At 38.6% G+C, this 13,984-nt stretch overlaps 2 protein-coding genes across 4 annotated transcripts in view; both read left to right on the forward strand.

Moving 5' to 3' along the window:
* LOC137342616 (importin subunit alpha-7) overlaps window positions 1-6,149 on the forward strand; it is a 41,917-nt gene extending 35,768 nt beyond the window's left edge. For both annotated transcript variants that reach the window (XM_068006638.1, XM_068006637.1), the window contains one exon: window positions 81-6,149. In XM_068006638.1, coding sequence (XP_067862739.1) covers window positions 81-268 — 188 coding nt within the window. In that variant the 3' untranslated portion in view covers window positions 269-6,149. The remainder of the gene's footprint in view (window positions 1-80) is intronic.
* A 4,725-nt stretch (window positions 6,150-10,874) lies between these two features.
* Window positions 10,875-13,984, forward strand: part of LOC137342617 (alpha-taxilin-like) — a 36,022-nt gene continuing 32,912 nt past the window's right edge. The window contains exon 1 of one of the 2 annotated variants that reach the window (XM_068006639.1): window positions 10,875-10,985. The gene's annotated coding sequence lies outside the window, so the exon portion shown is untranslated. Of the gene's footprint in view, window positions 10,986-11,795; window positions 11,872-13,984 lie in introns of those variants that run through there. The other variant, XM_068006640.1, reaches the window with a different exon arrangement.

The following is a 13,984-nucleotide window of genomic DNA, read 5'->3' on the forward strand; positions in this document are numbered from 1 at the left end:
AATTGATTTTTTTTCCATAAAATTCTAACTTGACATTTATAAAATAGCTAAAATAAACTTGTCATATTTCTTCATCGCAGGTCTCGATAAAATTGAATTTTTGCAGAGCCACGAGAATCAGGAAATCTATCAGAAGGCCTTTGATCTCATTGAGCATTACTTTGGAGTGGAGGAGGAGGACAGTAGTATTGCTCCACAAGTGGATGAAACTGCACAGCAGTTCCTCTTTCAGCAACAGGAGGCCCCCATGGAGGGTTTCCAATTGTAAAGTGTGTTGGAAATAACAAGCAGCCACATGCTCCCCCCGCCCCCTGCCCCTCACACACACACATTTAGTTGAATTGAGTCACAGGAAACTTCGTTCTTTTTCTTCAAACATTTTTTTCCGAAGGGAAAAATGAATTTGGTATAAAAAGTCGTGTTCTCTACTTAACTTTGAGTGGAGGGAATTGTGGGGTAACTGTTGCACTTTCCCTTTTGTTTAATTAATGTTGCATTGGAACTCAATATTTTTTCAGTTTGTGCAACGTACCTCATGCACCTGTAAAAGGCAATTGTCCCAGAAATAAAGCTAGACAAAATCCAGTATATATTAAACTTAATTCTGATAGATTGAAATATTCAAGTAATGCTTGCAATCTACTTTTCCACAGCAGTGTCAAATTTCAAGGTGGAAAGTTTGAGTCAGCAGTCAATTGATGTAACTGTAAAATTCATAAAAAGATTGCTTATGTAGATAACTGAGGGCAGCCCTCTAGGCATATTGCCTTTTATGAATGACTGCTACCGTATTCAGGTAAACATGCCATTGGAACAATGAGATTGTAAAATGTACAAGCGTTGGAAAGCATTGTCCTTTGGATGGATTTGTATCCGTGGATTTTTTTTTGGGGTGGGGGGGAGCTTAAAATATTTCAGTGAATATATAGAAAAATGCATCTGTTTTAGAAGATTTAGTCCTAGAAATTCCAATAGGTCTTATAATGAGCAAGTGCAGACTTGTGCTAATTCTCAATTCAGTGAACTTGCAGCTCTAATGAAATAATCAGTTGCTTGGTTGCAATTAACATTAATCAAGGGTGGAGCCAAGATTCTGTTTAGAAAGTTCAGAGCAGTGTATTTGGGAAGCAAGAGAGCATTCAGAATTGGCACAATCAGTATTTTGAGGAGTTTAAATGTATATTTGCTACTGGTAGAACTGTTTTAAGTGTTGAAAAATCTTAGTCAGGTTTGCTTGATTATGGCTTAATTTAAACATTCAGATTTGTTTTCTGTATTTTCTTTTCCTCTTTGGAAAGGGAGAGGAGGTTATAATTTTTGGTAATGGTTTGGGAAAAATAGGAGACAGCTTGATGTAAGCTGATACAGTAGTTGGGGAAAAAATATAAGCTGTGTGCTGTGTTGATGAAAAATTCAAGTGTCTGACCTTCCCAGGTGTTGCATCAGAACAGCTGCTGATCATGTATTTAAAAAAAATACAGACTTAATCTGTCTAGAAATTTGAGAGTATTTAATGTGTAAACTGGAAGCTGTGGAATGCAAACCTGTAAACGTCAGTCATTACTTATTTCACATGTTACATTAATATAAAGATAAAATATATTTATCCCTTGCCAAGCAGCTGGAGCAAAACCATTGCAACTAAGGTTGCCTACATGCCAAGTTTTAAAGCACAATTGGATAACTCTTTTCTATCTGTAGACTTGCTTAAGTTTCCTCAGCAGCTGCCTCTTGGGTATCCAAGCTCTAGGTTTGTCTCTAGCAAATCTGCTACTGAAACCACTTACCTGCAAAGACGTTGTGCAGTAATTGTAATTACCCGCAATTTGTACCTTGTTTACCTGGGAGATCAAATTCAATTTGGATGAAGAATCTCCCTGATGTTTACACTTACCTCCTCCCTGAAACAACAAGAAATTACCTCTGCATGCACTGCTTTGTTAGGCAGGTAAGGAGATGAGCAATGGTTAAATCAAACTGTCTACCAGCTAGATTTAGATTCCATTTGCTTTTGAATTAATTTTAAAAGGAAGATGATGAGATGGGACTGTTCACTCCAAAGTAAAAGTGGAGGAATCTATCTAAGCTGCATTTTGTTTCAAATTGACATTCGGAAAAGGAAATCTGAATTTACAGTGCAAATAAAGATGTTCTGAGCCTTACTTTGCGACTACTTCACCCTTTAGGATGTAAAATGCACTGGGAAAAAGGAAACTTTAACTTGCTGGAGGGGATAAGGAAAACTGAACAATCTTGAAGCAAGTGTACAGATCCAAGCCAACTTTATTGAGAAAATGGAAACAAATTTTGCTACGAGCACTTTTAAAAAATTTTACTGACAACCTCGTGTTTTGGCAAGGGAATAGTTTGTCTACATTCTAACAGATTTGACATTATTTGCACACATCACTACATACATACCAGCATACAGTTCTACACACTTTTACATCTACAATTTTAGAGGAAATGGCTTCCATAATGAATTCTGGTATACAAATCTTTGACCTGGGAGACTGCATTTATTAAGAAAGACAAACTGTGAATCTTAATTATTGAATTCTGTTAACTATTGAAAAATGAAGCCATTTTTCTCTACCTCTGCCATTGCGATTAGCTTTGTTGTAGAGGGCAGACAGATCACACCACAGACATTAGAGGTCTATGAAGTAGAACCACTCTGAACTGAGCTAGGCTATTCTGAAAGTGATTTATTTTTCCTCCTCACTGACCTTGGGGATCCATGTGGCCTAACTCTGCTGCTACTCTAGTTGATATTGTTTTGGTGTTCACATTTTGAATTGAATGTGTTGAATTATTGCCAATTCATGAAAATGAGAGCAGGTAATATTTTAACACAATTTACTGTACTGAGCAGGGGCTAGGGCAAGTATCTCCTACCTCCAAGCAAATGAGTGCCCAACTGCTCTCAAGCAAGATCCAATGATATGTCAGGTTGGGTGATATAGTTCATTCTGTAAATTCCAAAAAGTAATGGCTTTCAGTAGTTTTAAATTGATCATACCTTTGCTTTATTTGGAGGGAATGCTGGAGAGTTGAGCAACTCTATAAAAAGATTAGAATAATGGGTATGTAGTGAAAAATGTGCATTATTCTCTTACCCTCCCAAAAGGACAATACTAAGATGGACACCACTTTAATGCTAGCCTGGTCCAGTTCAGCTTGGTTCTACTTTTGCATGTCCCTAACAGACCAGTGTGACACTGACTGACTGAAAATGTGTGATGTGATGGAGAGTTTGAATTATACACTTTCCGTTGCTTCAAAGAAGACAAAGTTTCTATCTTTCTAGTATATATATATTCCAAATAGTAGGAATGGGCTCAGAACCAGATTTTCAAAAGTTGTATTCTCATACTGTAATACCATGACTGTAGTACAAAACAAATTTTTGGTGTCCAATATTGTATGGTTTGCATACTGTGTTTTAATAGTATTTTTGCAATAGTTCTCATTGCGCATCTCAAAACATACTTGCTAAATTGGTATATATTGTGCTTTCTTGGTTTTCGGGTTCTTGCATGCTTTGCATAATTTTTTTAATCTGAGTTCTTTTTGCATCAAGACCTGCTGGAGAGGTTTGTATTTTTCTCTCGTTGGTTAGAATTATTAAAACTGCATTTCGCTTCTTCAACTGGAATGAAACCTTATGTTAATTGCTCCTTGCTTCTTGGCTGGTGGGGATTGTGTGGGAGTAAGGAAATCTGGGGAAAGAAGAAAAAGTCATATGAGCTGGTGTGAAGAAGAGTTGGGCTTTTTTTTTAAAACAAATTCCTTGACACTAGTGGATTTCTGCATGAATCTAGAAGTATTAGAAAACCTAAATTAAGAAACTTCTTCTGGTCTGTTGTACCATTGGAACTTTACAAAACACTTGAGTCTGTAAAGAGATGCCCACCCATAATCTTAATAGCAGAAAGGCCTTTCACTACTGCTAACGTTGGTCCATGTAAACTTTAAAAAAAAAATTGCATAACATTCCTTTCATTACAGCACCTTCATTATATTGGGACATTGTGTTAGAAGCAAGACTGACTTTTAGGGAAGTTAATGTAATAGTTTTTGAAGCAGCTAGATGGACCTTTTGTTATTTTTTTGGGGGGTGGGGGGAGAATTGCATTTTCCCCCCAAAAATCTTGATTTTCCTTTTGTAAAAATAGATAGACCAGCAGTTACTATTTCTAATCCTTTCACCAGCATAAAATTAAATATAGGTTCAAGCAAAATAGTTTCAAGATGATATGGTATTAATTTCCATGCTCAAAATGTTATTCCAACTGCTTAACATTTGTGTGCTAGGAAGAACGTATAAAGTGGATATTGAGGATTAGCCTGAACAGTTTTTCTGGTGCTTCATTATAGGACAAGTTCATCTTCTATCAGTTAAAACATAGTGCTGTATTTGGAACTTTAATAAAATCTGTTGATGAAGGGGTTAAATAGCATTTAACTACACCGTGCACTTTAGGCTTCAATTTCACTGGTAAGCTATTTCACCAAAACTGGGAGAAAAATAACTTTTGTATTGCTAGAATATACTTTTTGCTGGCAGAAATATTTACTAATGTATCTGATGTCAAAATGCTGAATATATTTGGACTAGTGAAATTGAAGGTGGCCTAGAGTATATTTCATAAATACTTCGAAATATCCCCGTACTTTTTTGCTTCTGATGAGTGTCACGAAGAGGAAACATTTTGAGGGAGTTTGGTTCTGTGCCCTTCCCTAACCAGTATGTTGGTGGCAGCTGTTAAACATAGATGTTTTAGATTTTCCTGTGATCTATAGTGAACAGTACAGCAAATAATTTTCCTGAAGGATATGGTACATAATTTCCACACACAAAAAACCCAATAAATTGGTACCAATATCATTTCATGCTATTGCAATATTGCCATCAAAAGTTCAAGAACTTCCATTTGCCAACTATGCAAACTGTTGCTTGAGGCCTTCTGACCAGGGTCCCCATCTTTAATCTTTCTTATTGTCTATAAAGCATCTTTTTTGTCTAGGGGATTTTTGTACAGTTTTTCTACTGATATTTTGATGTGTAATACTAAAAAAAATTGTGCAATTTGGCGGGGAAAGAGTTTCAATTTGTATTAATTGGAGCTGTTATTTAAAATACTGTTGCTGGAAATTGCTGGGAATAATTCTGCTGTAGAGCAAGTACGTGCCAGCAACAGTCCATTTACAAGCAAAAAGTAATAAAGCTGCTACACCTTTTGAGAGTTAACTTCTGTATTTTAAACTTGTAATTTTGACATTTATTTTACAGAAGTTGTTTTTGCTTACTTTACTGCACTTGTAGCCTTCCTTTGCAAAGTCACAGCATCAGACTTTCCGCAGAACAAAAAAGCAAAATTACAATGCACTCCTGTTCTTTATTCACACAAGTGCCAACCCGACCATGAGTCCATGAAGATTTGTGTTTATCTTCTCGGTCTTTAACAATTTTATTTTACTTGAATGTGCACATTTTTTGTGGATACGTGCAAACATGCTGCTCTTTGTTTTTTTCCTCCTTAACTGCCACAACCACGTTGCTTGTCATGTTAACAGTGGCAACCATTAGTATTATATGCACTAATCCATTGATTAGACAGGGGATCGGAATATAGTTAATAATTGATCACTAACTAAAATATCCGACTCTGTACGCCCGTGGCCACAGTTTTTCATTTGCTGTTTTGCAAACAAATGTAGGAGGATTTAAAATTTTACAAGGTTTCTTGAACATGTAGTTTAAAAAATGCATAACCAAAAAAATGCATTTCTATTTATTTTCATACGTGGTATATTATGACAGATTTTTTTTTTACTTGCTCTTCTACAGATGTTTGCAAATTTAAAGTCTGTGTCCAAATTGCTGTTCCTCAAAACTTGAACAAAATCAGTTCTTTTTTTTCCCTTTCTTTAATTTTGGGAGGGTACATTACCACCCATAATGCTTTTGACAGCTGACGGACTTATGACAGTTAACTGTATGAATGTGAGAGATGACGGAAGCAGACAGCACAAACAGAACATGACACACAAACACAACACAAGCAAAAGCAATTACAAATTCTGTTCCTTTGTTTAAAACACTGTAAATGTACAAGTATGAAATAAATCTTGTTGCAAATCTACATTTTGTGTGTGTTACCTGTTTGAAATGTTTAGCTTTACAGCATTTTGTGAAGCATTGTTTACAAAACTAAAAGATTCAATTCACATCTCGCCAAAGTAAATGCTTCATTTAAATGTAGTCTAATGACAATTTTATTGCCAACACATTAATATAAAAGGAAATCTAGCTTCTCTTTCCTAGGGGGAGCTGTAATCCAATGCTCCAGCAATTACTGTTGATCTTGGAACTAAAGTGGGGCAATTTTTGGACAGTTGTTCATTGTGAATTGCATCAATTGGTACCATTTTACAACAAAAATCTGACTCGAGTATTGCTAGATTATATTGATCTATGTCATGTCTATGACTGTTAAGGCAATCGAGGTGTTTTAAATCAAAACAAAGTAATCTTACCTACTTCCATTTGGTATGGTGGTGAAAATCTGGAGTCATGAATAATGAGAGAAGATCTACAAAGTGAAGCATCTATTGAGAGAGTGCTTCTCTTTGAGGCGTCAGCCTTGGCTCAGTGGTAGCACTCTCGCCTCCCTGAGTCAGAAAGTCTTGAGCACATAATCAAAGGTGACAGTGAATTACTCTGTTTCCTTCTCCACAGATGCTGCCTGACTTGCTGAGTATTTCCAGCATTTTCTGTTTTTATCTGAGATGACACATCAACGTAGTACTTTCGGTGGTGTTTTCCCAATGAGACGTTAAACCGAGGCTCTGCTCGGGTGGATGTAAAAGATTCCACTGCATGATTCGAAGAGGAGCAGGGGAGTTCTCCTGGTATCCTAGCCAACATTTATCCCTCACAAAAAAAATTGTCTGGCCATGTATTGCATTGCTGTTGGACTTCGCTGTGCGCAAAACTGTTACATAGAATTTACAGCACAGAAACAGGCCATTTGGCCCAACCAGTCTGTGCTGATGTTTATGCTCCACGTGAGTATCCTCCCACCCTACTTCATCTCACCCTATCAGCAATGCCTTCTATTCCTTTCTCCCTCATATACTTATCTAGCTTCCCCTTAAATGCATCTGATGTGGAGATGCCGGTGATGGACTGGGGTTGACAATTGTAAACAATTTTACAACACCAAGTTATAGTCCAACAAATTTATTTTAAATTCCACAAGCTTTCGGAGGCTTCCTCCTTCCTCAGGTGAACGGTGTGGAAATGAAATTTTTGAATCCTTCGCATTTGAAAATCACAGAACAATGCCTGGTGATTACTGCCCGTTGCCAAGGCAATCACAGTGAGCAGACAGAAAGGTGTCACCTAAAAGGCCACCGAATATACAAACCCCCCCCCCCCCCAAAAAAAAAGAGAAGGAAGACAGTCAATGACCCGTTATATTAAAAACAGATAACATTTGTTCGCTGGTGGGGTTACGTGTAGTGTGACATGAACCCAAGATCCCGGTTGAGGCCGTCCTCATGGGTGCGGAACTTGGCTATCAATTTCTGCTCGACGATTTTGCGTTGTCGTGTGTCTCGAAGGCCGGCTTGGAGTAAATGCATCTGTTAGTCACCTCAACCACCATGTGAGGGAAGTTCTACATTCTCACCAGTCTCTGGGTTTTTTTTTTAAAAGTTTCTCCTGAATTCATTACTGGATCTATTTTTGACTACCTTACATTTATAGCCCCTAGTTTTGGACTCTCAAGTGGAAACATTTTCTTTGTCTATCCCATCAAACCCTTTGATTTTAAAGACCTCCAGGTCACCCCTCAGCCTTTTCTAGAGAAAAGAACCCCAATCTATTCAGCCTTTCCTGATTAAGTATATCCTTTCAGTTCTGGTATCATCCCTGTGAATCTTTTTTGCACCTTTTCCAGTACCTGTATATCCTTTTTATAAAATGGAGACCAAAACTCTGCACAGTACTCCCTGTGGTCTAACCAAGGCTCTGTGTAAGTTTAACATAACTCCTCTGCTTTTGAATTCTATCACTCTAGAAATGAACCCCAATGCTTGGTTTGTTTTTTGATGTGGAGATGCCGGTGATGGACTGGGGTGGACAAATGTAAGCAATCTTACAACGCCAGGTTATAGTGCAACAGTTTTATTTGAAAATCACAAGCTTTCGGAGCTTACCTCCTTCGTCACTCACCTGACGAAGGAGGTAAGCTCCGAAAGCTTGTGATTTTCAAATAAAACTGTTGGACTATAACCTGGTGTTGTAAGATTGCTTACATTGGTTTGTTTTTTGTTCAATGTCCTTATTAACCTGCGTCGCTACTTTGTGATTTGTGTATCTGTACCTTGAGTTGTTGAGGTTTACAGTGAATCTATGGTACTCTGGAATCTTTTGTAGATTTGAAGAGCCATGTTTTTTTAGCTTGTCTGATTACATTACAAATTTGAATTATTGGATCCAGTAGTTCATCTCACACCCCCTTTTCTGCAGATTGTAAGTTTACAGTTGTTTATGCCAAAACTGCTCCAAATTAGTGAAGGGCTGTTCACTGGTAAGAATACAGTTTTAACAATTGCTGCCTTCTCATTACAAATGTTTCCCTGATTTATGCATTTGGAAGCTGTGATTTAAGAAACGCGACTGTGAACAAATTATAGCTCTTATCAGTTGTCTGGATTTATGCCACCGTACAACAGCCTTGCTGAATAACACATCCGAAACCTATTCAGAGTTTGGAGGCTCTAGACTTGCTTCCCTGTTTTTTTTTAATGTTCTCCAATTTTCGCAGTACTACTGTATAGAATCAGATTCATGCTGGCGTACCTTTCCATGGGCGTAGTGGTCCTCAACTATCTCAATAAAGTGTCTATTCATAAATGTGTTTCAGGGCTATTTGGTGGGCAGCATGGAAACCCATGGCAGGTACTTGAATGTTAACAAAGTTAGGTGGTTCAGACATGTTCTAGTACTTTGGAGAGGATGGAGGGTTAAGAAATAGAGCAGCATTGGAGAAGATTGAGGGTGAGATTCTTAATGAGGGAGTGGTGCGCTTTGAAGTGAGGGGAAGGATTAATATTGAGAGTTAGCTTATTTGATAGTTAATTTTGATGGAACTCAAAACATTTCTAAGCCTTTTTAATGTAAAATTTTTTTAATAGGGTTTCCTCTATATTTCATGCGATTTGAAGTGAACATGGAGCTGTGATAACACATTCAAGGATCTTCGTGAAAAATAGTGGTGGTATTTGGGTTACTGCATTGATGGGAAGCTGATTTAAAACCACGTTTTTGTACGAACCTTGTTGAAAACTCAATTTAAAAAAAAAAACAAATTGGGGGGAAAATGGGCTTTTTGAGGAAGGATTTGAATGTACTATTGGAGAGAAAGGCAGTATTTGAACTATGTAAACTGTAGTTAGCAATAATTGGGGCCTGGGGCGCTAGGTGAGTTGGCAGGAACTAGGTCTTAAGCCCTGTCCACGCTCACCTCTTCCTTAAGGGAAAAACTGCAGAGTGATTGAGTTGCTGAGTAGTTCCAGGAGTGGTTTGGGTCGGGGGGCAGCTCTTGGTATGGTGGGGGAAGAGATTGGACCAGTCAGAATTCAACCTATAGCTCCCTTTTTTTTCTAGCATAGCTGAGACCAGGCTGGCGGGCTTCTTTGGTAGGGAAACATATGTGATGCAGATCAGAAGATACGTAACCACGGATTTTCTTATTTAATAAAGAACAATTATTGAAAGTGTATATGCTTCATAATTATCCCGCGTTTTGGAAAAAACACTCCTACTTGAGGGAAGGGGGCAGAACAGGGAAACGACCTCCTCCTTTGTATCGCCTTCCCGTTCCTCTCCTGGTTCACGACTGATGCTGAATATATTGGAAGCTCCACTTGTTGAGACGCTTCATACTGAATTGGTAAATGGCAAAGGAAGTTTGAATTTGCAGCTTGTTTTAATATCTCAAATTGTCCAGAATCAACTGTTCTTATAATCGAACTCGTATGATATGTTTCCATATTACCTTTTAATCTGCCTTGTGGAAAGTGGCCAGCACACAAAATTCTCCTTGCCAATCCTGAAATAAAAATGTAATTACACCTTGATCCTGAAATACAGAGAAATAATCAAACTACAGGCCACAGTACTTTGACGTTTTTTGGAAACTCCCTCATTTCCCCTGTGCCTAAAGCGAGAAAAAACTGGCAACTGGCGCCTGGGGTGGTGATGTCACAACGTTTAAAGGAAACCAAAACCCAAGAGTCGGTAGAAACGTCTTCCTGATATTGTTTGGTGCAGACTCACAGGAGCTCGCAGGTTAGTAGCTTTGTTTCTATACAGCATAAAACACAATAGCACAAGGGGAATTTTTTTTTTTTTGCAGGGCAGGGGAAGTGGGACTAATTGAAAGATCTGGCACAGACACGATGGACCGAAGGGCCTCCTTCTGCGCTGTATCATTCTGTGAAGATGAATTTGCAAACTCAGGCAATATTAAAGCCACACAATCCGTGTAATTCTAGCAGACGAAGGAAAAAACCATGACTGTGACAGTTCGCAGAATGTGAGCCATGCGCAAACTTTCAGCCCAGCCCATTGAGCAGTTCGTCGCGGAGCACTGTGGGAATTGTGGCTTTCTCTGGGCCGCGGTAAAGAACTACACTACCCAGAATCCGTCGGCGGAAGTCCTTGTTCTTTCTCAGCGTCGATTGGCCGTCCGACTTGACGTCAAGGCACCGCTGATGCGGGATGCCGATAGGATGACGTAGGAGTGCATCCGGTTTGTCGGTTTTTTTTTAAAGAGGGGGGGGGGGAGGGGGTGAGGATTTGGGGTTTAGGGAGAGGACGGATCGGAGAGACGGAGTGTGGAATTGGGCCGCCGGAGTCCGGCGAAACCTGGCAGCCATCGGCAGTGCGGCCTCCGTGTGAAATCCGGGTAAACTTTGTAATGCGGCGGCCACTGTTAGCGGTTTATCGGGTGTGGAATGTGTATGAGGTTGGGTTTGGCCGGTTGGGTTAATGGGACTCTGGGCGGCCTCAAGGTGAGACTGGCAGGGCAGGATCTGGGCCAGGGCTCAGGGTAATGCTCCAATTTGCTTTTAGCTACCGATTGGGGTCGTTTAACGTTTGTGGCGTAACGGCTCGTCACAATGTCAACATTTCTCCCCTCCCAAGTTAAAATGAGTATTCCCATTACCTCTGAAATGTCCTTTCTGAGATTGTTGATCAACGTCTGGTGAGGTTGGATTTTTGCTTGATGCATAGATCAGCCTGAATTTTTCATTGTCTGGGCTTTAGGTTTAAAATCTTAGCAATTTGTGCAGTTAATCAGTTTTTTAAAAAAATCTACCAGATTGTACCTGTAAGTTTTTTTTTCTATAACCCTTTGCCCCACTCGTAAAAGAAAGCTTTCCTAGATTACTGTAACCCCATTATATGACATTTTACTAATGTATTGATTTCTAGCAAGTAGTTTGTAACTGTCTTCTTTAGGAACTTATTTGTCAAATGTTTTATAGTTGTCTAACTTGCTGGTGCTAGGTATAACTTTAAGGTAGGTTGCAATTAAAGACGAGTATAGGTCTAGTTTGGGATAGATTTTAGTGAGGCTTGAGATTGAGTGTTGTCTTAAGCCCACTCCTTCTAATGACTATGTATAATTTACCTGTCATGGTTTCTACCCCACCGATTTAATCTTCTCGGGGAAAGTTCTGCGTAAATACTCCCAGACTCCCAAAGGTAATCAAGCAAAACTCCAAAATATCCATCCATCCTCAAATCTCCACCTGTCAACCTTGGCTCACTGCCCTCCAGCTTCACAGGTATTATTGTGTAGGATGAATTACTAGTTAATTTCAGCCTTTATTACTATAATAATCATTCCAGTTGCCAGTTTCTTTCTCAAAGGTGTTTTTGCTGGGTTCCTGTGCCCATTGCTCTGCGATGATAGGTTAAGAATTTGGAACAAAATTTATCCAATTCCTGCTTTAGAATATGTTTTAATCGACCACTTCAGGTTTCAGAGTGAGCAGCCCCCGGTAACATTTTCAGAATTTCTTTATTTATAAAGTTTTCTTTCCTATATTTCTGACTTCCCTAGTGTACACATAGATGTATAATGCATACAGACTAATGGATAGCTGGGAGTGATAACAAATCAGCAAAGATCAAAGGGGTTCTGAAAAGTGTCCTAAACTGCAAAAGAAAATCTTGAAAAGTTCATACCTACCACCTGAATCCTGATTGTAGTGCAGCTTGATAATCAATTTTTAGACATTTTATTTTCTTCTATCCCCTAATCCCTGTTCTGAAGGAGGTGACTTATGCTGGCATACAATTCCATGGGCAGCTTATTTGTTTTTATCAACAAAAATTAATGTATTTTTGCAGCAAGATTAAGGTTCAATTTCTTATAAATATTAAAACTCAAGATAGAATTATAATTTCTGGGCTGAAGCATCACTGTTCAGCAGTCTACAATTTTTGGAGGTGACATTAGAAATTGAAATGGACAAATAGTCTTGGTTGTCATTTAAGACCCAATTTGTCATTTCTAAACTTTTTCTGTGAATTGAGTGGAAAGTGAAAAAACAGTTTGTTTCCATGTACAACACCTCTGTCAAGTTATCGTGTAATTTCCTCTGTTCTAGCAGAAACAGTCCCAATTTTTCAAGTCTTTCATCGTATTTGTATTTTCTGATATCAGGCAGTATCCCAGTGAATCTGTGCTGTACCCTCTCTATTACCTCAGCATCCTTGCGATGATGTGGAGCCCAAAGCTGCACACTATTCCCAACTGTGGTCTTACTAAGGTTTTGTATCATTTCACCATTGTATCTTGACTTTTATATTCCATATCTTATGCCATAAAGCCCATTATTTCATTAACCTTTTTTTAATGGCCTTATCTACTTGAGGTACTGCTTTTAATGTCTTGTGAACCAGATTTCTCAAATCTCTCTGCAATTCCACATCACACAGCCTTCTCCCATTCAAAGTATGATTACTTTTTTTTTAACCAAAATGCGCCACTTCACATTAACTGACATTGAATTCGATCTGCCACTTTTTTGCCCATACCACCATCTTATCAGTATCCCTTTGCAACTTTCTTTGGTTCTTGGAATTACGTGAATTACTTGCTATGCCTCTTATTTCAGTAGCATCTGCAAATTTGGCCACCAATCCTTCTAGCCCTATATTCAGATCTTTAATATGCACAGCGAACGGACCCTGTGGGATGTTGCACCCCACTTCCAACCGTTGAGAAGCTGCTCTTAACTCCTATTCTCTGTTTCTTTCCTTCTAATCAATTTTTAATCCAATTTGCTATCCTTCCCCTAGTTCCATACCTTCTAATATTTTCCAATTATCTCCTATGTGGTACCTTCTCAAAGGCTTTCTGAAAGTCTGTGCACACCACATCCACTGCATTTTTCCCTTATCCACCATATCCTTCACCTCAAATAATTCATATCCAAGTTTCTGAAATCCCTGTTGGCTGCTTCTAATTATTTTCTCTTCATCCAGATATTTACTAATTAATGATGCCAGAATTTTCACTACCACGGTTGTTAAACTAACTGCTGTGTAATTACCCAGGTGTCTGCCTTTGAAAGTTAATATTACTTGGCCACTCTAGTCCTTCAACGTGCATCCACTCTCAATAGAACCCTGAAACATGATTTCTAGGGATTCTGCTATTTCTTCCCATGACCTTTGGGCACCGCAGGGTATAGAGTGTATCTTAGATATTATGTTTTTATAGCATGTTATATTATTTCGACCTTTTGTTTATTTTATTATATTAGTGGTGCCCACTTGTTAGAATGATTTTATGTTTTTGTCTGGTGACACTGGAGCAACTCAAAGGCCCACTTCTCTCAGGACCCTTGGATGTTTTCTGTCAGGTCCTGGCACTTTGTCCTCCTTTTT

This window comes from Heptranchias perlo, chromosome 26, assembly GCF_035084215.1.
Source record: "Heptranchias perlo isolate sHepPer1 chromosome 26, sHepPer1.hap1, whole genome shotgun sequence".
NCBI classification, from domain to species: Eukaryota; Metazoa; Chordata; class Chondrichthyes; order Hexanchiformes; family Hexanchidae; genus Heptranchias; species Heptranchias perlo.